The sequence below is a fragment of the Lemur catta genome, chromosome X, assembly GCF_020740605.2.
Source record: "Lemur catta isolate mLemCat1 chromosome X, mLemCat1.pri, whole genome shotgun sequence".
NCBI classification, from domain to species: domain Eukaryota; kingdom Metazoa; phylum Chordata; class Mammalia; order Primates; family Lemuridae; genus Lemur; species Lemur catta.
In genome coordinates, this window is record NC_059155.1 from 14,830,540 (window position 1) to 14,856,437 (window position 25,898).

At 38.8% G+C, this 25,898-nt stretch overlaps 1 protein-coding gene across 1 annotated transcript in view; it reads left to right on the forward strand.

Annotated features, from left to right (window-relative positions):
- Positions 1–10,349: 10,349 nt before the first annotated feature.
- Positions 10,350–25,898, forward strand: part of ALG13 (ALG13 UDP-N-acetylglucosaminyltransferase subunit) — an 88,465-nt gene continuing 72,916 nt past the window's right edge. The window contains 3 exon segments of the mRNA XM_045537670.1: positions 10,350–10,467; positions 11,592–11,754; positions 15,188–15,326. Of these exon segments, the coding sequence (XP_045393626.1) occupies positions 10,387–10,467; positions 11,592–11,754; positions 15,188–15,326 (383 nt within the window). The 5' untranslated portion in view covers positions 10,350–10,386.

Genomic DNA, 25,898 nt, shown 5'->3' on the forward strand with positions numbered 1-25,898 from the left:
ATTTTCATAATAATACTAAGATGTTATCTGTCTTTTTGATTCTCATCCTCTCATGAGTCTACAGTGGAGTTTTCCAGAGGCCATGGGATGTGTGATATTGCAACAGATTAAATGTAGAATCAGATACAAGGATCCAGCTGTCTTCTATTAGCCCAGATAATAAAGAGTTATGAAAAATGTAAAACAGTGACATTCTTCTCATAAAATTTTTTGTTTTGAAAAATATAGTTATTTCTCATAAAAAATAGGTCATTTATGTCAACATGCATTTGTGTTCATCATCATTGCTATTTTCCAATGAATCAAATATTTTTAAATGTTCCCATTTTTTAGTCTCTAATGTGATAAAGAGCAATAATTATAACCCCTATTAACAAAAGCTTTTTGAGGTTTTTGATAATTGTTAATAGTGTAAGAGGGTCAGGAAAACAAGAAGCTGCTTTAGGAAAAATTTACTCTTTTTCCCTGAAAAACAAAAGCACGTAGACTGTTGTAATTCTGTCACTGTTACTACTTGAAGAGTCTCTATCACCCATATTAATTATAACTTTTAACCAAAGTACCTAACTTCTATTTTAAAGAGAAAAGTCCAGGGTGGATAGTTGAGAACTGTTTGGTATATACATGCATTTTAATAGAGTAGCAGAGCTTAAGAATACATATGACAAAACTTTCTATTTCCACACAAATCCCTTTTATAACTTCCTAAAGTGTCAAAAATAAACACACTCATCACATGACTCCAAGATATGTTAATAGCATCTTCATAGCATTTAAGAATAAGAAACAAAAATATATAAACTTAAAATTATGCTTAGTTTAAACCAATGTTTCAATATCCTATTTTACTTAGAAAATAGAATATTTCTGTTTAATGATTACCCATTAATTAATTTGATGTCAGTCCACGATTTTAAGTTGCTTAAAGATCTAGGAAATAATCTTCAATCTGGCATACTTCAAAGGGTAGTTGCTGTTGAAATAAAGTTTGTTAATGATTTAATTTAGTTGAATACAAATTTACCTTTTTCATAATCATAAAATTTTTGGAGTAATGTTAAACTATTTGATCAGTAAACCTGTGCAAGTTTAGGAAAAACACACCCAGGTAAAATATAACATATGTTTGCATTATACTTAACACTAATAAATCAGAAAAAACCATAATTGCCAAAAATATGTTAATTGTAATCTTGGTTTCTGAATTAGTTTCTGTAAGAAGATATTTTATTAAAGTCTAGTACATTTAAAGTATTAGAGGTCAATTTTTTTATTTTCTGGGAACTTAAGAACATTCCATTAAATGCATGTGCTTGTATTCTCTAATCAGAACAGTGCTCATTTAATTTAATATCTTTCAGATATAGAAAAAGATTTCGCAGATGCAATGAGAGGTAAAGGTCTTTCTGAATTACAGCTACACAAATACACAGAGAGCTTATTTCAGCCAGACAAGAAGAAATACAGAAACACAAATACTCACCAGTCCAGATATCCAAAAGCTATTCTTCTTCCTGGTGGCATAAATTCTTAATTGACTTGAAGACAAAACAGACAAACATACAAACAAAACTAATAAGGGCATTCTGTTGTCTCTTGCCCAACAGAGAATAGGCCTTTATAATCTATTACTATTAATCCATATAATCCATTAATATGGAGATCAAATAGTCATACCATAAAACCAAATTTTCAGTTATTGCTACTACCAAATGGGAATAACTTACTGGTCATATGTAAATCAAAAACAAAATAATGATAACAAAAAAAGCCCACAAAGGAAAATAACTAATGAAACAGTGTCTGCAAAGTTAAAGTTCATTTGTTGCTTGGGATGCCAAGAAAAGACTTGCCCAGGCTTAAGCAGCTCAAGAGTTGTACTTCTCAAGAAAGTTGCTTCCTAGCCATGTGATCTTTTTTTCTTGTTTTTGTAAATTTTTAATTATTATGAGTACATAATAGTTGTATATCTTTATGGGGTACATGTGATGGTTTCTTTGTGTTAGGAACATTCCAAGTCCACTCTTTTAGTTATTTGAAAGTAGACCTAACTTATTGTTTTTTGTTTGTTTGTTTCTTTTTCTTTTTTTTCTTTTTTTTAATTATTTCAGCATATGGGGGTACATTAGTTTAGCTTACGTATATTGCCCTTGCCCCCCCCACCCCCCGAGTCAGAGCTTCAAGCGTGTCCATCCCCCAGACAGTGCACATCACACTCATTATGAATGTATACACCCATCCCCTCCCGCCCCACACACATCTAACCGACATCTGATTAGCGTTATTCCTAAATGTGCTCTTAAGTGATGATCAGTGAAACCAATCTGACGGTGAGTACATATGGTGCTTCTTTTTCCATTTTTGGGATACTTCACTTAGTAGAATGGGTTCCAGCACTATCCAGGATAATACAAGAAGTGCTATATCATCATTGTTTCTTATAGCTGAGTAGTACTCCATGTATACCACATTTTATTAATCCACTCATGTATTGATGGGCACTTGGGTTGTTTCCACATCTTTGCAATTGTGAATTGTGCTGCTAGGATTACGGGCATGAGTCACTGCACCTGCCCAAAGTCTTTTTTTTTTTTTAAGACAGTCTCGCTCTGTTGCCCGGGCTAGAGTGCCATGGCATCAGCCTAGCTCACAGCAACCTCAAATTCCTGGGCTCAAGCGATCCTTCTGCCTCAGCCTCCCAAGTAGCTGGGGCTACAGGCATGAGCCACCATGCCCGGCTAATTTATTCTATATATATTTTTAGTTGTCCAGCTAATTTCTTTCTATTTTTAGTAGAGACGGAGTCTTGCTCTTGCTGATCTTGAACTCCTCACCTCAAGCGATCCTCCCACCTTGGCCTCCCAGAGTGCTAGGATTACAGGCGTGAGCCACCGCACCCGGCCTAACTTATTGTTGATTATAGTCACTTTGCTGTGCCATCAAATATTGTTTATTCTATCTAACTATCTAACTATATTTTTGCACCCATTAGCCATCCCCACTTTATCCCCCCATCCCCACTACCCTTCCAGCCTCTGGTAACCATCATTCTATTCTCTGTCTCCATCAGTTGTTTTTAATATTTAGGTGCCACATATGAGTGAGAACACACAAGATTTATCTTTATATGCTTGGCTTATTTCACTTAATATAATGTTCTCCAGTTCTGTCCATCTATGTGATCTTGAGCTTAACTCCTCCCAGTCTGTTACTCCATAGGCATAGTGTGTAATTATAATATGACAACGTAGCTGGGTGTGGTGGCTCACTCCTATAATCCCAGCACTTTGGGAGGCCAAGGCAGGAGGATTGCTTGAGGCCAGGACTTCAAGACCAGCCTGGGCAACATAGCAAGACCTCATATCTACAAAAACAATTATCCATGCATGGCGGTGTCCATCTATAGTCCTAGCTACTTGGGAAGCTGAGGTAAGAGAATTGTTTGAGCTCAGGAGTTCAAGGCTGCAGTGAGCTATGATTGAGTCACTGCACTCTAACCTGGGTGACAGAATGAGACTCCATCTCTAAAAAATAAATAAATGAAATAAAATGAAATATGACAATGAATATGAAGACATTTAATAAAACTGTAAAATGCTATACAAATGTTAGTTATAAATATAAGAATCAATATGATTAGTATATAATATAGCATTAACATTAAATATAAATTTGCATTATATATTAAGAAGAAGTTTAATTTTTCCTGCTTTGTTATCACATAGCAGAATAGCTACTCTTAGAGTAATAGAGTATAGAGCTAAAAGAAGAAAAGTCCCAAGACCTAATCTGAATCTATTATTTTCATTAAAAGTGAGGAAACTGAGGCTCTAGAGGTTAAATGATTTCACTAAGGTCATATAGTTAGAGTGGCAGGGTGGGATGATGTCTAGGACATGCTTGTCTATCATACTTCTAGTCTAATGTATCACTTAGAAGTTGTTTGTAAACTGTTTTTAGAGTTCTATTTTAATAGTTAACGTATTTCTTTATTAACCCACATCTAAGAAATGGTTTCTGCAGCTTATTGTGCTTTGTGGTATAATTCAGAGCAAGTGAGGCATGGTGTCATCCCTGATTCACATATAGAAACTGTTGTGTAACCCCAAATTCAGGCTCGTGTACCTGATGCGCAGCTGAGGGCAAACACTGTGACACCAGTGCTTAGAGACAGAGAAAGGTTTATTCAATTTGGCCAAAGTGAGCAGGGGGTAGAGTAAAATCTGTCAGATCTGTCTTCCCAAAAGGATGAAGTAGGGAGGCTTTCTGTGGCTAAGTGGGTAAGGGAGGGGTCATAGGGGCCTGAAGGTGAAGTTTGTGTTTCTTTAGTCTCAGATAACATCTTGAAAAACCAGACTTCTGATCGCTAGAGGCTAACTTCTTCAAAGGCATTCATTCTTTATGCAAAACCAGCCCATACATTTTTCTTGTGACCCTGGAGTTGTCTCTTCCTGCTTGACCAGAAAACAATACACCAGCAGTTAATGATTACTGAAAACAAGGAGTATTGGGCAGGAATTGAGTCGTTATCAGGTGCATGAATACAATAGCCTAATCATAATTTACATTGTGTTGTTCACTAAAAATGTTGGGGTACTAAAATCTCAAGGGGCCTGGCAATAAATCTCCACTGTCTTTTCCTATCCTCATACAGGTAGGAAGAAGGGCATCATTCTTTTCTGGCTAATTCCTGCTGAAAATGGAGAGAAGGTAGAGAAACTGAGGAACAGAACTTATTTGCTTGAAGTTGGAAGTACTCTGGGTGCTAGGCCTGCATCCTGCATGCTGTAATACTATTATCTGAATGCTCTTATCTATAGTTTTAGAGCACACTTAATCTGCATTTGATAATGACATTAACCAAGGCAAAAGCTACAAGAATGATTAATAAGAAAGATGAGCCAGATTTAAAGATGTCGGAAAATATGGATCAGATCCTTTGTGGGATCCAAGAACAATCCAGAAAACTAATCATCTAATCCCGGTTTTACATCTTCTTTTACACGTTTCAACCATGAAGCTTGCTCCCTTATTTTACCTATGTGCATTTCAACTTCAGCTGAGGTGTTAATATAAATACGGAAGGATGAGTTTGCTACTAGCTCACCTTGTTCAGCTAATAGGGCATCTAATGCTATGCAATTTTCCAAGACAACTTTAGCTAGAGAATCCAAAGACTTTTGTTGTGCTGCAATAGCAGCAGCAATCTCATTAGCTATAATCCATAAAGTGATGGATAAATTTCTAAGTACATGTTGATGAACAGCCACCCTTACCATGGGAGCAAAGTGTATCCAAAGAAGTACCCTGTGTCATCTTGAATTTCTCCCAGAAAAACTCCCTTTAAGGGTCCCCCAGATGAATCTCCTCCCAAAATTCCTTGGGAGATTCTGGAAAACAGTTTTAGGAGCTTGTCCAATGTTTGGTAACACTTTCATTGTATAATGAGAATGGTATAACTTGAATATCCCAATAAACATTGTCCACAATCCCTTCCCCTAATACTGAAGAACAGGAATTGATAGTAGGAAAATGTGTGTGTGATGAATTGTTTAAAAAAAAAATGTGGGCTCTCTTTGATTCTAACTGATGCTATTTGCTTCTGTGGCTGTGCTTGCTTTTAGTTGTTTGATAAATATAGTTAATCAGAATGAAAAAAAAAAACCAGGTATGAGAGCAAGGGTAACTCCATGATAGGCTAGGCTTCCTGGATGTGAGAAGCTAACAGCCTAGTTCTGCTTCTGTATATATTGCGTGTCTGCTTAAGCTTAGGTAAAGCCATGACAGGCTTGGGGAGATAAAGAAAGATAAGACCCCAGAGAGTAAAACTGCAAGTCACTTCCTGATGTACCGGGGCGCCCGACTGCATGAGGCATCATGGGTTAAAACAAAATGCAAGGAAAAAGTACTCAGGAAAAGCGCTGAGTCCAGGACCCGGAAAAAGGGGGAACCAATGAGGGGCAGGGTGAAATATAATGCTGGAAAAAAAAAAAAGGAAACAGGGCGTGCTGCCAGAGTATAAAAGACATGCGCCCCCGCTGCGCGGGGTCCCTGCCCATGGAAAGAGACCACTGCGTTGGTGCTCGGGGCTTGGACCCTACCTCGAGCTAGTCAATAAAACTCCTTTGCCTTTTTGCAGCCTCAGTGACTCTGTCTCTCTGTTCCTGGGACCGAGGGGAACCGGCTCTAACAATACATCTATAGGCCCAGGGTTGGTTTTCCTGAATACAGACAAAAACATACCCCCCAGGAGCACAAGTCCCAGTGTCATTAGTTGAGGTTGTCATTAAAGCCACTTTTTACAGCCATGGATCTGACAGACTATTGTCACATTCAGGTAAGGCTGGGCCTATCTAATGTCCTTCCCATACTACAGAACTGGGGTCAAAAGGAGTACTATCCGGATTACTATCTGGTGACAACTGTCATATGCCATCCTTTAGGAATGGAAGGGGATATCCCAACTGAGAAGCCAGGTAGAAGCAAGGGGGTTTGGAAGCCCCATGCATGAGCCAGGTGAGGCAAATGGAGATACGCTGCTCTTTTGTGGGAGTCTTTAGATGCTCAAATGGGCAGCTAGGGATATTTGAAAAATTATAAACTGGCTAATCAGAGGGCCATGATGGTCTAGGACAGAATGAAGTTTTGGGTGACATATCCAACACCGGGATAAATTAGCAGAAGAGGCTAGGGTTTGGAAAATTCATACCAACGAATTATCCTTCCATACAAAAGAAGAAAGGATTCATAAGGCAGTCATGACCCAAAACATAAAGACCCAATTCATTTTACTTCTCTGTTAGCATGCTTGGCTCAAAACAGCAACCTATGTTTGTCTCACAGGACCAGGCCTGTTGTTTCTCTTGCTCAGGTTCTGGAGGGGCAAGTTTTACATGGGTGTGATGGATCCAAGGTTTTATTTCATCTAGCTTGACTGACACATGGGTGGTCAGGAGCGCTTCATAGGGGCTGGTCCACGGGGGGATGAGTTGTCCTCTGGTCCACGTTCTTTCCACAATTTCAGGAGGACCAGGTCGCCTGCTTTGAAGTGGTGGAGGGGCGAATCAATCAGGAACAGCAGCCTGTTAGAAGCAAATTCATGAACAGAGGTTAGAATTTCACTTAAGACTTCTTTTAAATATTATCTAATTGCTATTTCCTTTTGTTGTACAGGGTCCCCTCCCCTCAGTGACACCAGGAATGGTCTCCCATACATCATTTCAAAGGGGCTCAATGGGAGCCTACTTCACGGGGTCACCTGGATCCTCAACAGGGCAGAGGGTAACACCTTATCCCAGGTTAGGTTTGTTTCTTGGCAGATTTTGGCAATCATTTTCTTCAAGGTATGATTCATTTTTTCAGTCTTTCCAGTGGACTGGTGTTGCCATGTAGCATGAGGTTTCCAATCTACTTCCAAAATATTTGATACTTCCTGAGTTACCTGGGAGATGAAGGTGGCCCCCATTGTCACTCTGAATTGTTACAGGAAGCCCCTACTTAGGGATTATTTCTTTAAGTAGGGTTTTAGCCACTTCTGTGGCCTTTTCTGTTCTGGAGGGAAAGGCTTTAACCCATCCCATGAAGATGTCAACAAACACCAAAAGATACCTGATATTTCCAGAGGCTCAGGGCATCACAGTAAAGTCTACCTGCCAGTCCTCGAAGGGGGTTCCTCTGTGTTGGACTCCCTTTAACGGAGGGGGCAGCCCTGCCTTAGGACTATTTTTGGCACGAATTATACATTGTTGAATGACTTTTTGGATTATCTATTGCAAATTAGGGCCAATCAAATATTTTTGGTTCCATTGCAAGGTGGCATCCCTCCCATAACGAGTGCTCTGATGAATGTGACCTATGATTTTCTTTAAAAGGGTCTCAGGCACCAGAATGATTGATACCCTCTGAATTATATTTCCAGCTAGGATACTCTGGAGTGGAAGACTCAAATCCCCATTCTTTGGTTATTTTCAAGTCCTCTAGGATATATTGATGCCAATAGTTAGTAAAGTCCATTTGGGGAATCAAGGGTGCCAGAAGGGCTTCAAAACTCTGAGTGTTTGCAGCAGCCTTAGCTACTCGATCAGCCAGTTAGTTTCCTTTTGCTATTGGGGAATCCCCCTTCTGGTGTCTGGGGCAGTGCATAATAGCAACTTCCTTAGGATCATTAACAGATTCCTATAAGATTAAAATGTTTGAACCATATTTGATGTCTTTATTTCCAGTCATTAAAAGTCCTCTCTCTTTCTATATGGCCCTGTGTGCATGCACCACTTAGAAAGCACACTTTGGGTCTGTGTAAATATTGATAGTCTTGTCCTTACCTATTCAGAGAGCCCTGGTGAGGGCTATAAGTTTGGCCCTCTGAGCTAAGGTGCCTGGAGGCAAAGCCTTGGCTTCTAAGGTGCCCTGCAAGGTGAAAACTACATACTCTGCTTGACAATGTTCTTGGTCCATGAAGCTGCTTCCATCAGTAAACATTCCCAATTCCAGTTATTCCAAAGGCTGGTCAGTCAAGTCAGGGTAGCTAGAAAATACTTGTTCGATAATCTAAAGACAATCGTAAGTGGGAGCTTGCTTGAACTTAGTAGGTAGCAGAGTAGCACAGTTTAAAGTGGACATGGCTTTGAACCTCACCTCCAGATTATCTAATTAGATGGCTTGATACTTGCCTAATCTTCCTGAGGCTAGCAAATATCCTCCCTTTGTTCTAGTAAGGGTAGGACACAATGAGGAGCATGCACAGTGGTGGGTTGCCCTAGTGTAAACTTCTCAGCCACCTCTAATGTGTCACAGGTGGAAGCTACCACTTGGAGGCAAGGAGGCCATCCCTTTGCTACTTGATCAAGTTGCTTAAAGAAATAGGCCACTGAGGTTTTAATTGGTCCAAGGTTTTAAGTTAGGATCCCCAGGCTTAGGCCTTGTCTTTCATGTATGAAAAGGTCAAAAGGTTTTCTCAAATCAGGGAGTCCTAGAGCTGTGGTGATTAGCAGTTTTTCCTTAATTTGATTGAATGTATTTTGACACTGCTGGTTCCATACTAAGGATTCAAAATCCCCTCCCTTAGAAGCTTCATATAGGGGCATCACCATTAGTCCAAAGTTAGGTATCAAAATGTGACAGAAGCCTGCCATCCCCAGGAACTCCTGCACTCACCAGCAGGTGGTGGGAGTTGTCACTCAAGCGATGGCCTCCCTTCCATCTGGGAGCAGGCTTCTTTTCCTTTGAATAATTTAAATCGATACTCTGTCTCTTTGCAAATCTGGGCCTTATTCGTGGTTACTTTATAGCCTTTATCAGATATCCAAAAAGTTTAGTGTCTGAATGGTATTCTCAACAGAGGCTTTTTGCGTTTTACTAGCAATAGGAAGTTCATCTACGTATTGTAAAAGGATTCCATCTGTTAGTTAGGGGTTTCTTAAATTCCTAGCTAGAATTTTCCCAAATATTATGGGCAAATTCTTAAAACCTTGAAGTTTTTAGGACAGGTAATATTTTTGAATATCTTTTGTCTTTATATTTCAATAATATTCATATTTCATTCTCTTATTGGGCAGAAAATATGATTGTGCTTATTTTTTATTATTCAACCGTGACCTTTCTGTATTTATTGTTACTTTTAAACTGTAGTTTCATTGTATCATTAATTTGTGAAATTTGGTATCAAAAAAAGAACAGCAGGATATAATTCCTCAAAGAGACAATTGCCCAAGCTACAAGATTTAAAAGAAACATCTTGTAGAAATATATCTAAGAGTCTTCTCAGACTATGTTCTAGGGCCGATTCACTTCCAATCCTTTTCCTTCTTAACATTATTTCTTCTCTTCTGTACATATCCAGGCAGGGCAAAGCATAAACATGAGCTAAAGTGAGATTTTAAGTTGGAAGCAGAGAAAACACGAGGAGATAGAGTGAACAATTATCTTTATAATGGTATGGCCGTGGTAGGAAAAAGAAGGGGAGTTCACTTGCCTGCCTAAATGCAATACTTGTGTGGTATTTTATCATGTTAATGTAAAAATTTACATTTTAAATGGTTCAGTAGAAGGGTTCAATGGATTACAGATCTAGGCCTTAGGTCTTATCACCTCTCTTTTACAAACCATGCTTGCTAATGTAGGTTAACTCTCTGGAGCTTCCAAGAGACCATGCAAGGCCTTGGATATTTGACAACCACCATTCAAATGTAAAAAGATTAAGGTTTTAAAACAGGGGCTGGCGCCCAATCTCCGACCCCACCCAGCCAGTGACACAGCCCAGCGTGCCACCGCCCCCCCGGGCGGGCCCAGCTGACTTCCGCCTCCCCCACAGCGCCTGGCTGCCGTAGACCACGTGGCCTTCATACGTCACATCCGGCCCTTGCGATTTGGGCTTGCGGAACCCGCACGATGAAGTGCGTGTTCGTTACTGTAGGGACCACCAGCTTTGACGACCTCGTTGCGTGTGTGTCGGCGCGCGACAATCTCCAAGTGAGTGGGCGGGCGAGCCGGCGGCTGCGTGGCTCGCAGCGCTTCGCTCGCCGCTGGCCGCCAGGCTTACTGCTAGGCTTGGTAACCTTGCCTGACCGCGGCGCTCGGAAAGAGACCCCCGCGACTCTACCACAGGTGCCGCGAACCTTTGCCGGCTCCTCCTGGCGCCCGGCTGGGCCCTCCTCGGGCTTCCCCGCTACTTGGGGGTCCTCTAACTGCTCTGCCCGGTTCCCCGGCCGCTCCTCCCCGTCCCATCTCCGGCTCCTCTCCCCCTGGCTTTGCCCTGCCAATTCTCCGCCTCCGCGTTCTCCGCCTTCGCTTCTCCTTCCAGCGGCCCCGCCCCTGCGAGCCGGGGCTCTGGGGTCCGACTCGCTTGTGGGGTCTCTCTGTCTCTCTCTTCAGGCGTCCTGTGTGCCGCGCGGTCGGTGCCAGGAGCCTCAGCCCGCCGAACCAGCTGTCCCGGCGCCTTTAGGGTGCCGCCGCGCCCCGCTCTGTCCCCGCGGCGCTTGGCCGGAGCCCGCGCCGTTCCCCTCAGGTGCCGGTTCCCCTCAGGTGCCGGTTCCCCTCAGGTGCCGGTTCCCCTCAGGTGCCCGTTCCCCTCAGGTGCCGGTTCCCCTCAGGTGCCCGTTCCCCTCAGGTGCCCGTCCCCCTCAGGTGCCGGTTCCCCTCAGGTGCCCGTCCCCCTCAGGTGCCGGTTCCCCTCAGGTGCCCGTTCCCCTCAGGTGTCCTAACGGCCGAAGTCCTCCTGCGACGCGGCGCCTCCGGAGCGCGTTCTCTCCTGAGGGCTCCCGGTTCTCGCGGTCCAGCCCCTGAGGCACAACGAAGCTGTTCCTCGGTCGCTCCCCGCTCCTAGTTTGAGATTTCTTTTTCCAAGTCTGTCCCTGCTCTGGTTTTAGCGGCACCAGTTCTTTCCGGACTCGGAGAGCGGGGTCGCTTAGATCGTTAGGGCTATTGAGGTACTTGGGCTCCGGACGGGAAAAGGGGTTAGTTTTGAAAAACTGAAACGGGCCACAGCTATGCTGTTTGGCAGCCGCGCTCGGGTCTGAACACTGAACTTGTGGGTTCGTTGTTGTTTGTACAGTACCTAGTTTAAAAGGCCCGCTTTTTCTTGTTTCCTGTTTCAGGTAATCAAGAGCCTTGGTTACAACCGACTCATCCTCCAGATTGGTAGAGGAATGGTGGTACCTGAACCATTCAGTACTGAGTCATTTACTCTGGATGTTTACAGGTACAAGGACTCCTTAAAAGAAGATCTTCAGAAAGCAGATCTTGTTATTAGTCACGCAGGTAAAGAGCCTTACACTCCCACGGTTCGGTCTTTGATTAACGATAAGTCACTAACTGATGCTTGAACCTTTTTTTTTTTTTGAGGTGAAATAAAATCACTAGAGTAACTAACTGTAGCCATTTTGAAGGTAACACTTACTTGAATGTAACACTTGAGAACTTTGTTGTAGAGAATGTAGTATTTCTGGGTGAGAGAAGTATGGGAAGTTAATCACAATAGCGCAGCTTTACTGTAAGAAATCCTAAACACAGAGGGAAGGCCAGGCATGGTGGCGCACGCCTGTAATCCTAGCACTCTGGGAGGTCAAAGCAGGTGGATCGTTTGAGCTCAGGAGTTCGAGACCAGCCTGAGCAAGAGCGATACCCCGTCTCTACTAAAAATAGAAAGAAATTATATGGACAGCTAAAAATATATATAAAAAATGAGCCGGGCATGGTGGCGCATGCCTGTAGTCCCAGCTACTCAGGTGGCTGAGGCAGGAGGATTGCTTGAGCCCAGGAGTTTGAGGTTGCTGTAAGCTAGGCTGACGCCACAGCACTCTAGCCCGGGCAACAGAGCGAGACTGTCATTTAAAAAAAAAAAACAAAGCAGGGGGAGGGACTAATTTACCCAGTGACGGGTATAACAAATTGTCAGCTTGAAATGAGCGCTTGGGTTTACATCTGAAGGAATGTTCAGCCTGCTAATTGGTTGGATTGGTAATGAGAAATTGGCTTTGAACTATTTTTTACATTTCTTTCAAATATGAGTGTGAAGTGAATGCAGTCAAAAGTATTCTTTAACAACCATATAGTGTGTAAATCATTTTCTGTTCAGAGAACCAACCTGATGATCTAGTTAGACTTCTAAATACCTTCAGAAGAACTGCTTTTGGGGAATATTGCAGTTTTTTTTCTTTTTCTTTTTTTTTTTTTTTTGAGACAGTTTCACTCTGTTGCCTGGGCTAGAGTGCCGTGGCGTCAGCCTAGCTCACAGCAACCTCAAACTCCTGGGCTCAAGCGATCCTTCTGCCTCAGCCTCCCAAGTAGCTGGGACTACAGGCACATGCAACCATGCCCGGCTAATTTTTTTTTTTTATTTTAGTTACCCAGCTAATTTCTCTCTATTTTTAGTAGAGACGAGGTTTTGCTCTTGTTCAGGCTGGTCTCGAACTCCTGAGCTCAAACAATCCACCCGCCTTGGCCTCCCAGAGTGCTAGGATTACAGGCGTGAGCCACTGCGCCCGGCCAACATTGCAGTTTTGATTGTGAGATAGGGCATTTCTTGCGTTTTTAAAAAGTATAGTTTGAGGAAAGTTAAGGCTTCACAAATAGACATTGCCAAGATATTGGTGATGAAAAACGTATAGCAGTTGAGCCTGTAGTCCCAGCTACTTGGGAAGCTGAGGCAGGAGGATCCCACAAGCCCAGGATTTCCAGACCAGCCTGAGCAACATAGTGAGACCTCATCTTAAAAAAAAGAATTTTTGACCAGGCGCGGTGGCTCACGCCTGTAATACTAGCACTCTGGGAGGCCGAAGAGGGTCGATCGTTTGAGCTCAGGAGTTCGAGACCCGCTTGAGCAAGAGCAAGACCCCGTCTCTACTAAAAATAGAAAGAAATTAGCTGGACAACTAAAAATACATAGAAAAAATTAGCCAGGCATGGTGGCATGTGCCTGTAGTCCCAGCTACTCAGGAGGCTGAGGCACAAGCATTGCTTGAGCCCAGGAGTTTGAGGTTGCTGTGAGCTAGGCTGATGCCATAGCACTCTAGCCTGGGCGACAGAATGAGACTCTGTCTCCAAACAAAAAAAAATAATAATTAAAAAAAAAATTGTATAGCATAGTAGCTAGCAGGGTTTTTGGCACCGCTCCGCATGCTTGGTATATATTAACTTGTTTACTCCTCCCAAACAATCCTATGAACTAAGCACTGCTAGTATTTCCATTTTACACATGAGAAAACTGAGACAAAGAGAGGTTAAGTAGCTTGTCCAGCAAGAAAGTGGTGGACAGATACAATGTAGTGCTAGTGCTGTGTTTTTTATTTATTGTTTTTTATTTTATTTATTTTTTCTTTTCTTCTCTTCTCCTCTCTTCTCCTCTCCTCCCCTCCTGTCCCCTCCCCTCCCTTCCTTTTCTTTCTTTTTCTTTCTTTTTTTTTTTTTTTGAAACAGTCTCACTCTGTTGCCATAGCGTCAGCCTAGCTCACAGCAACCTCAAACTCCTGGGCTTAAGCGATCCTACTGCCTCAGCCTCCCCCAAGTAGCTGGGACTACAGGCCTGTGCCACCATGCCCGGCTAATTTTTTCTGCATGTATTTTTAGTTGTCTAGCTAATTTCTTTCTATTTTTTCTTTAGTAGAGATAGAGTCTCACTCTTGCTCAGGTTGGTCTCGAACTCCTGAGCTCAGACCATCCGCCCACCTGGGACTCCCAGGGTGCTAGGATTACTGGCATGAGCCACCACGCCCCGCCTTGTGCCAGGCGGGGCCGTGTTCTTAACTACTGCCCTAGCACAGCATACTCAAAAAACATTTATCTACTCACTGATCAGTCTCCTCACTCCCATTTAAAATATTTAGGTGATTTTAGATTTCAAAGTTGAATTGATCCTAATATTGTATATGTACATATCCATGGAGATCGATCCTTGACTGTTTTGGGGATGGCACCTCATATATACACTTAGAAGGAGTGGTCAGAGTTTTTCTTTATTAGTGCCTAGCACTATTGTAGGCTTTCTTTTTCTACTTGTGTTTGAAAAGAAATGAAGTATAGTTTCACATACAGTATGTTGAACCTGGATCTTACTTGAATTCAAGGCCACGCCCAGAGCATGCTGCAGATGTCCTGACTTAAAATAGTTGGACTTAGGATTTTTCAACTTTATGCTAGTGTGAAAGCGATATGCATTCAGGAGAAACCGTTCCTCGAGTACCCATACAACCATTCTTTTTACTTCCAGTGCAGTGTTCAATAAATGACATGAGATATTCAACACTTTATTACAAAATAGGGTTTGTGTCAGATGATTTTGTCTAACTGTTGTCTAGCATAAGTGTTCTGAACACATTTAAGGTAGGCTAGACTAAGCTATGATACTTGATAGGTTTTAGGTGTATTAAATGCATTTTGGACTTAGGATACTTTCAACTTAGGAGTTTATGGGAACATAACCCCATCAATAAGTACTAGAGGGCAAATGGCATAGCACTGAATTATAGGCCTTAATGTCATTGTCAGTGATGAGGTAATGTATTTTTCAAGTCAGGTTTCTAACACCAAAGAACAATTGATAATTATACTTTTGTCATTTTGAATGAATAATTGAAAGGCCTGGTTTATAGTTCTGCCAACTAAGTTTTTCAACTTTTGGGTTCTAGCTATAAAGCTTGGTGGAGCACCATAACTTTTAAAAAATTGTATTATCAAATTTGATTTATTTTTGTAGGGGCAGGAAGCTGTTTGGAGACTTTGGAAAAAGGAAAGCCAATTGTGGTGGTTATAAACGAAAAGTTGATGAACAATCATCAGCTGGAATTGGCAAAGCAGCTACACAAAGACGGACATCTCTTCTACTGTACCTGCAGGTATCCTAGAGTGATCTCTTGCCTTAATTCCTCCCCACCTGTTCTTACCCACCTACCTAACCCATCTGTCTCTTCTGCTTCTTACCTTCTCCCACCTATCAGATATACTTTGATTCTCTCACCGATAAAACCCTCTCATTTGTTTGCCTCCCACTGTAACTGTGATCTCTGTGTTGAATTTCTATTTGTATCTGTGGTTATTTCTTTTCATGTGAATGTCTGAATCTGTGTGTGTGTGTGTTTATCTGGGTGTGCAGGTCTCCGAGGAGCTAACTTTTGAATTTACTGTTTAGATTTGCATTATTCACGGAAGGCATTTGCTCATTTTAGTTAAGGTTTTGCCTTCCGTAAATCTACTGGTATCCCTAAATTAAATTTGCTCATTTATTCAACTACACCTAATGTAGCAGGCACTGTTGTAGGTGCTGTCAATACAGTGATAAACATGAAGTGTCCCTGCTCTCAAGGTGCTTATATTCTAGTAGTGGAAGATTGACAGTAAACAAGGTCACAAATAAATGTTGAAGATAATTTCAGTTGGTGAAATATGCTATGAAGAAAGTAAGACAGCGTTATGTGAGAGCTGGGGTAAAGACTAATTAGATAGAATTGTCAGGGAAGTCTTGACCGTATATATCATTTGAACTGGGACTGGAATTACAAAGAAGAGCTATGAGACGAGACTGGGTGGGGATAGCTCATGTAAGAATTCTGATTTTATTCTGTGTTTAGTGAGAAGCCATTGGCATATTTTAAGCAGAGAAATTACCTTATGTAATTTAGGAGTATTATTTTCTAGAAATATATTAGAATTCAATAAGAACTGATCATCACAATAGAAGGATGAAGAAAATTGCTGGTTTGTTTTCTATTAGTTCTTCTTTGAGAAACTAGAAGCTTGCCAAAGAGCCAGGTCAGTAATTCCCAATTGTTGGACTTTAAAACCTATCCTAATTTGATGTTTTAAAAAGTAAATATTTCATTGAAGTATTACATATATTTATGTTATAGTAAATTGAAATTAATTTTAAAATTAAAAATAAACCCTAGAAGAAACTGGTTAGAACATAATAAGCTTTTCTTTTAATTTTACTGCTTCTGTTTCTTAGGTACTCAGTAAATACTTGTCCATTCATTAAGTATTTATTGAGCACCTACTGTGTGCCAGGCATTGTTCTAGGCACTTGGTATACATCAGTGAACAAAACAGACAAGGATTCCTGTTCTCATCAAGAGAAGGCAAGTTCATTGATTGTTTCAGGAGTAAAATTGTTGGTGCTCTCAGCCGTATAAAATGATGGAGGAGGGGGAATGTCCAGGTGGCTCTATAATAATAGAACTAGTAATGAACTATCATGAGTCAGGGGAGAAGCTAGATAATTAAAATTATATATGTTTCAGATAATGGGCATATCTTCCCTTGGGTAGTTGAGATTGTTAGAGGTTAACATCACTTTTTAAGGAGGAATAAAGTCTTACCTTCCTAACTGGTTTATACGAGTCAATTTTTCCAGACATTTGATGAATACTTTAATTCTAAATGTTAAGTCAGCTTTGATTTTATGTTAGTACATTAAAAGGAAAACATTGATTTCATAAACACATTCTGACTTTTTACTCAGGCTGAAAAGGAAACTGTATAAGTCTCCAATGTATTCATTTTTTTTTTTTTTACAGTTTTAGAAGTCTTTTTCCTATATTAATTTCAAGAAAGTCATACACATGAAAGCAGTAAGAATCAGTAATTGGTTGTATTTTCATTTTAGATAAATCATTTATTTTCCCCAAACCTAGGCTGGGTGGTGGTATGTCTGTTTTAATTTAAGTGGCTGGTTTAAATAAAATTCTGAAGTAATGGTCTTATATTGTGATTTAGAACCTTATTTCCAGCATGCATAGTGGTTGTGTACTGTTTAGTTATACATGGATTTATGATAGTAAATTATTGGCAAAAAAGTTATTTCACAATCTTCATGAATGGTCTAGTAGTCTCCCCAGCTTTTTTTCTCATCTGGCAGCTATTACTTTGGCTTCCGATTTTGGTTCTAATTTTTTTGTTCTATTTTCATAAGTTAATTTTGCTTCAGTTTAAATCTACACAGTCCTGAGAAGTATTACAAACCCATGTGAACAAATTTTTTGTGAAATAACATTTCTGAAATATTTCATTTGACATAGGAGATAAAATATCTGCTGAGTTTATGTTGGCATTTTATAGCACTCTTTGTATTACTTTAATAATCCTAGTATGTATATGTAATATTAAAATATATAAAATTCACATGTACAGTTTTAAGAGGCACCACTATATTCTTTTTTTTTTTTTTTTGAGACAGAGTCTAGCTCTGTTGCCTGGGCAGGGCTAAAGTGCCGTGGGGTCAGCCTAGCTCACAGCAGCCTCAAACTCCTGGGCTCAAGCAATCCTTCTGCCTCAGCCTCCCGAGTAGCTGGGACTACAGGCATGTGCCACCATGCCCGGCTAATTTTTTCTATATATGTTTAGCTGTCCAGGTAATTTCTTTCTATTTTTAGTAGAGATGGGGTCTCGCTCTTGCTCAGGCTAGTCTCGAACTCCTGACCTCGAGTGATCCTCCATCCTCGGCCTCCCAGAGTGCTAGGATTACAGGTGTGAGCCACTGCGCCCGGCCACCACTATATTCTTGAAAGCTAGATTCAGTCATCAAGTGGAAAGCAGATGAAGTATGGAATTTTCTCCCATGCTACCTCATATTTTTCTTCTTTTGTTTTAGCACGCTTCCTGGGCTGTTACAGTCAATGGACTTATCAACACTGAAATGTTACCTTCCTGGCCAGCCAGAAAAATTTTCTGCATTTTTGGATAAAGTTGTTGGATTACAAAAATAAACACTAAACTCTCAACACTTTAAAAACAATCCTTAAATCCGACCTATGGAATGTTATTAAATCAAGTTAAATATATAATAGATGAGTATATTTGCAGAATAATGTAAGTTAATTAACTTCCTATATCTATAGAATGTATAGGAAATGTTACGGTGTGCACATTTGGGTCCAAATCCTAATTGCAGTTTAGTAAACTTATTAGATTTTTCCTGATCTTCAGTATGTAGTGAGCATTCACAGGTTTTATCCTATAATCCCAAATGGATTTAGAGTCATGAAAAAAAATGAATAAAAACTTGAAAACTTTGAGAAGGACCATAAATGTAGTTAGTTTAATATTCCTTAGAATAAAAAATGAAACAGTAACAAAGTTGCATGAGAGTCAGCATCTTTAGCTTCATAACCCAAGGTACCAAATTTTAAAAACCCAGAAGTGATGGATTGTGCTCTGTGAAATATAAAGTTCAGTCATCGCTTAGAAAAGATTACCACGTCAGTTGATCTGTTGTACTTGGAGAAACTACTTTTATCCTGAAGAATAGAATGGAGTGGATATGTTCACTTTTTTAAAATCTAAAATTTACATAGAAAGTGACAGTTTTGCCCAATGTCAAAGCTTTACTGGTTTGAGGAGAATAAATCAAAAAGAGCTTGACTTATACCAATAGGACTGCTGTTATTTTTAAAGGATCCCTCTCACAGTGGTAATGAAACATTTACTGTAACAGAAATTTATAATTCATGTGCTTATAAAATTAGTTTTACAAATGAATAATAAATGATGTGTATAATGGCTTAAATATATGGTTTTAAAATTCACACGCTAACTTGAGATAGACACATTTGAAATTCTTTCTGATTAGAGTGTATGGTCTCAGGACCTTTAAAATAAACTAGATCCTTACGTGTCCATAGTTCTCCAGTAGAATGTTTAAATACAGTTTATTTATAAAAATTGAACATTTACCATGGACACATATCTTCCATTATGTTATCCCAAATGTTAAATGTTCCAAACATTTTACTTGGGATACATTTTATAATGTTTTGGTAGATTTATTTTCCTGATTGTGTTTTACTTAGGCTAATATTAAAAATAAATTTTTACTAATGGTAGAAAGTGGTGGCTGAGAAGTGCTCAGGGTAGCAGGAGGAAGCCAACTTGGGTTAAAATTTTGCTAAGAATAATCTAAACAGTGAGTAATCTACACAGTTGAGAATTCATAGCACCATAATCATAATTGTATGTTAATGTTGTGCTAATGTTTTAGGAAAGGTCCTATTCAAATCCAGGGAGAGAATCTTAAGTGTTTTCTGGTCCCTCCTTTAAATGTTTTTATGTGAGAAAAATTGTGGGTGAAAGTTTGTTGGTCACTCAGTTTTTATTTTATTTTATTTTTTTTTCCCGGTTTGAGAAATTTTTATTTAATTGATTTGAGATAAAACCTGGACATCAGTATTTTATTGTTGTTGCTGTTTTTGTTGTTGATGATGAATGAACTGCTATTTGGGAAAAAAAAAGACTATATATATATATATATATATATATACACACACACACACCCCATATATATACACACACTGTATCTGAGCTACACGTTAGATATTTTTTAATTGAGGTAAAATTTACATACAATGAAATCTACAAATCAATATAATTAAATGAGTTTTTATAAGTATATATACCTGTATAAATATCACCCAAACAAGATATAGGATATTTCTATCACCACAGAAAGCTCTATAATGTTCACTTCCAGTGAACCCCCTTCCCCCTAATAAATTGGAGTTCTAATTTTTTCATCATAGATAAATTTTGCCTATTCTTGAACTTCATTTAAATGGCATCATGTAGTATGGTACTCATGTCTAGGTTCTTTTGTTTCAATAATTTAGGTTCATTCGTTTTGTTGCATTCTTATTTGCTTTTTGTTTTTGCTATTTTGTAGTACATTGTATGAACATATTATTATTTGTGTATCCATTCTCCATGTTGTTTCCAGTTTGGAGCCATTATGAATAAGTTGCTATAACCTTCCTTGTGCATGTCTTTGGGGGCGTATGTACTTGTTTCTCTTGGATACATACCTAGGAGCAGAGCTGCTAGGTTGTAGGTTAGATGCAGGTTTAACCTTATAAGAAACTGCCAAGTACTTTTCCGAAATGCATGTGTCATTTTACACTCTCATCAGTAATGCATTAGTGATCCAGTTGCTGCACGTTGTTCTGTCGACTGGCATGGTCGCTCTTTCATTTTCACCATCTTACTGTAAAATGGTACCATTGTGGTTTTTTTTTTATTTCAGCATATTATGGGGGTACAAAAGTTTAGGTTACGTATATTGCCCTTTCCCCCTCCCCATCAGAGCTTCAAGCAGGTCACTCAGTTTTTACAGTTATTTTGTGGCCAGAAGGACTAACCATAGAGAATCAGAAACAAATGAAAGGATCTACCGAAGTATCAGAAAACTAAAAAGCCATGTGGGTTCTCATATCATCTGCTTTTTACTTTCCCGCAAGAATGCATAACCTAGATTGCATTATTTCATTTAGCAGAGGCTTAAGCCAATGGTGTCAATTGTGTGTAGCAATATCTCTGACTATACTTTAGGGAATTTTGTATCAGTTGTGGGTTTTTAAAACAAAGGAGCCTTTAGAATAATTTTGATTTGGCAGGGATTCTCTAGAGTATGTAGTCCAATCCCATTACTTTTCAGATGTTACAATTTGCCAAAAATAATAGCTTTTAGGAGAGCTGGTACTAGAAGTAGCTCCTTGATTCCCCGTCCTGTGTTCTGTCTAGGATACATAATATATGTTGTAAGCTTTTTGTTTCTTTTTTTGAGACATTGTCTCGCTTTGTTGCCCGGGCTAGAGTGAGAGTGCCGTTGCGTCAGCCTTGCTCACAGCAACCTCAAACTCCTAGGCTTAAGCGATCCTACTGCCTCAGCCTCCCGAGTAGCTGGGACTACAGGCATGTGCCACCATGCCCGGCTAATTTTTTTTCTATGTATATTTTAGTTGGCCAGATAATTTCTTTCTATTTTTAGTAGACACGGGGTCTCGTTCTTGCTGGTCTCAAACTCCTGACCTTGAGCGATCCACCCGCCTCGGCCTCCTAGAGTGCTAGGATTACATGCTTGAGCCACCGCGCCCGGCCTTTTTGTTTCTTTATTGTCTAGTATTTTATTTACTCTGATCCCTTCCAGGGAAGGTTTTATTTCCAGAAGTTGTTTATTTTAGTAGGAATTTCACACTTAACTGGATTTTTCTTTGGTATGTAACAACCTTACCTAGGATTTAGAAATTTGTAATTCCTGAGTTTTTGGAATCTAGCAAAATTCTCTGGGTAGGATTGATACTAGATTGACTGAATTAAGACATTGAAGAATTGTAGACTTTTGGAGTTGGAAGAGAATTTAACGAATTAATAGTTGGTTTAAACGGTTCATTTTACAGATGAGGAAACAAACTAAAAGAAGTTAATTGCCAAGTTTATAACTTATCGGTCCTTACGAGAAAATGGTATTCAAAATTCTATTTGAAATATTTACTCAATAAAGTTAAATTTGTTTGATTTTATTACATGACAGCTTCAGGTTCTTGAAATCAATGAGTAAGTGTAATGCAATTTATTTAGCAAATTTCTATCAGATATTTAAATTCCCAGGGATAAGGAAGTGAAAGAGTTTAATATTAGAAAATTCACATTATGGATAGGTTCAGAGGTACACAGCAAATAGTAGAAAGTTTATGGTATTGGAGTAGATAAGAAATGATGTGATATTATGGGATGACCTTGGGAATTAAGGATTTTAGGTGAGTATGTGCTTATAATTTGGGAGGAAAGAAAGAGCTAGAAGGATTTGGTGGTGGTAAGATATTGCAACCACTGAATTTGATACAGAGTTCTGGAATATTTAAAAATAGTCACTGAAAGTACTATCGATTTATGACATCTTTGAGCTCTGCTTTGTATGATTTTAAGGACAGGTCATATATAGGTACAAAGGACAATATAAAAAGGTTGTTTACCACTTTGATAGTTTGAGGAAGAGTTTTCCAAGATTAAAGTCAGGAATGACTAAGCAGTAATGTAGATATTTTTCTTGGGCCTTTATTATGGTATAGGTACTTAATCCCTCTGATTTGTTCATAATATGAAATTTGTGGAGATGACCAAAAATCTGCATATAGTTTGAGAAATTAGATATATGGGCAGATTATTTGATTGATTTTTGGGAAAGATTTGGAAAGAGTGGTCATCATAGCCATGTGGTGATCAATTTTCTGCTGTACAACTAGTACCATATTTTAATGGGGGAGTGGGGAATGAGAAATAACAATTTCAGTTAATACTTGTTGAGTGTTGAATTCCAGTATATTCTCATCATTTATGAGGATAGTAGGACTCATAAATTTGAAGTCAGGATTATCCCAAGAAATTCAGATTGTATGCTAGCCATAGGTTTATAAGCTATTTGAGTTTTCATATTGCTACTAGAAAATCACACTGATTGCCACTCATAGAATCCATATATGGAAACTGTTCCAGTTGGTTTACCTAGCTGCAAGTTATTTACTAGTCTTTTTCTTAAAATATTTGTGTTTTAAGGTTCTCTTTTTGGTCCTCTTTGCTTTATATATTTTTTTCTTGGCATTTTCATCACTCTCAGAGCTACTACTGTTGACTCCCCCATCTGTATCTCCCAACTCTTGATTTGAGCTCCTGAATGGTATTTCCAATTGCCTGTTGGTCATGCCTGTCTGTTAATTCCGTAAGCACCTCAAACTCGATGTGTCCCAAACTAAAGTCGTATTTCCTTTCATCTGAGATCCTTATCTCTATTAATGGTGTCACCACTTAGTCAGTCCTCTAGGCTATTGCTCTTATATCTCTAACCCCTTATATCTAATTGGTCACCAGGTACTCTTAGCTTTATTTCCTAAGTATCTCAAGCCCATTTATTTATTCATTCAGTCTTTTATTATAAATGCATACTGAGAATCTTACCTTTTATATCAGCGGGACTCAAGACATGATTCCTGCTCTGGAGGAACTTACAGTCTATTTGGGGAGGAAGTATATCTTACTCATTCTTGAGTTTTCTGCCTGAAACACAGTAGGCTTTCTATAAATGGTAAGTATACTACATCATTTATGGAAACACTGTCACCTTACATTTATTTTATACTGACTTTGATTTGACTCAAAAATATCTAGTATGTCTCATTCAGAAGAAAGATATGACCATCACATTGTTTGGTCAGTTTGTAGGATTAAGCATTTTCAGGAATGGCATCCCAAATATAACAGTGCTGATCCTATACAATATCCTAATGGTATTTAAAGATCTGTCAGATAACGCTACCTATTTGAGATTTGGGGTAAAACGTTGTTAAAAATTAGGTATATAAAAAGCAGTATCTATAGTGTTTTCCAGTAAAAGATTACATGGAGCCAGGTTTAGGATACTACCAAATTATATTTATTTATGAAATGTTTAATTCCTTATATGAATATTCTAGTACAATCCTTATATTTTAATTTTTATGGGTTGACTAAACAAAAGGCAGACAAATCTAGCTAGCTTCAAACAAGAATGTAGAATACATGCTTCTTAATGTTGATAATGATTCTTGAAAAATATTTTGAGGGACTTTTTATATCATTATACATTATCTTGGTATTTCTCTTCTAAATCTTTATTTTTATGAATTTTTACCACATCCTGGCCAAAATTAGTAATTTTGATTGGCACTCTTATAGCTTTGAAAATGGTTTTATTTTGATGGCTGCAGTCCTGTTCTCTAATGCAGGGGTCCCCAGCCTTTGGTGAGTTGTATCATTATTTCATTGTATGTTATGATGTAATAAAATAATAGAAATAAAGTACACAATAAAGGTAATGTGCTTGAATCATCCTGAAACCATCCCCCTCCTCCCTGGTACATGGAAAAATTGTCTTCCATGAAAATGGTCCCTGGTGCCAAAAAGGTTGGGGCCTGCTGCTCTAAGGCAGTGGTTCTTAAAGTTCTTTCAGTCATGAACCCTTTAAAATACTTCAAATTATTACTTTTCTCCCTACTCACACATATAATTTTGCAGTGACTTTTGGGGCGTTTACAGGCACCTTGAGGCCCCAGGCCCCTAAGAATCCCTAGACTGAGGTCAACTTCAGTAATTTCATTTCTTGGTCATTGTTCATTAATATTTAAGTATAACTTCTAAACTCTATAATTAAACCCTTCTGATTAGATACATTTAAGTTAAGGAATTCCCAGTTTTTATAATGTAATGCAAATTAAAAACTTTTCTCATGACATTTAAACGTACCAAAAAACACATTTGTAATTAACATTAATACTCTTACACTGTTTACTCAGTGTCTGTAACCCATGTCTTATGTAGCACTTTTCTACTGATAAAGAGGACTAAATGGAATTTTTTATTTATAATAATTATTTTTGAATATAATCCATTAGGCTATTTGGTGAAGATGACCAGTGAAGCAATACAGTATTGTATTTACTCAACTTGCTCTTAAGAGTGCTTCTAAAGTACTTGTTTGCTGAACTCTGATCATCACTGTTGGAATGTTGTCTGTGAGAGGGCATATATTGCATCTTTTTCATTTTTCATTTCCCCTTTTGTACAGGATAACATAGTGGTTTCTCCATTGCCAGTGTAAAGTGGATGGATAGTACACTCAAATTTAGGAGTGAAAAACATTCCTAAATCCTGGCCTAAATTAGTAGTTTTCTGGATCTTGGCTTTCCTACTTGTGCATTAATAAAACTAACTTACCTCAGAAGTGATTTCTAAGACATATAAAACCAATTGTGTGGCATGTTTAAAATAAAAAATGCCGTTGAAATAATATATCTTCTCTTGGTTAGTTTTTGTTTTAAGAAGTAGGACTAAGAAATGTTTTCCTGAACTTTACAATATGTAGTCCTAAATGATATGGAAAGCAGAGTCTTCATTGAATTTCATATTTAAATTCATATTCAGTTTCTAGTTGGGGTTATAGTTAGAAAATTAATTTAGATGTTTAAGTGAATAGGTCTTTCCAGTGCTTCAAAACGAAGTAAAGAATGTCCTGGCCTTTTTTCTTCCTTTCCTCAATCCTCTTTCTAGACTGATCAGACACTGCAGATATCTTAAGTCAAAAAACAACAACAAACAACCTTCAGTTTCTGTGCCAGTGTGATATATTTTAAAGCAAAGTACTATTTTCTTTTTTTCAAATCTGTATTATGCTTCAGGTAGAAATGGGGAAGAGAAGGAAATGAAAGCAAGTGGTTCTTGGTGTAGTATTCATTCTGTTTTGTATTTCTGAACAAGGATCACTGCTCTAGTAAATCCATTCTTTCTCTTGTCTTTATTTTCTTCTTCCTAAACCTTGAGGAGGCTGATTAGGGCTGTGAGATCATGTTTTGTTTTAGAACCATTGTGTTCCCTTCCCACACAAATCCTGCTTTGCTAATTCTGTTTGAATGTTCACGGTGAAAAGTTGACAGGCTCTAGTTCCAGGGTGCTGTTAAAAAATTTTTTTTAAAGTTTACCATTATATTTTAAGTAATGAAAAACCTTAAAAAGAGGTCTATAGAGTTGAGTTATTTTCCCCAATTGGCCTCATGCTATTTGCTACTAAAAATAATTGAAATAAATTATTTAGGACTAAGTTTTTTAATATTAATTGC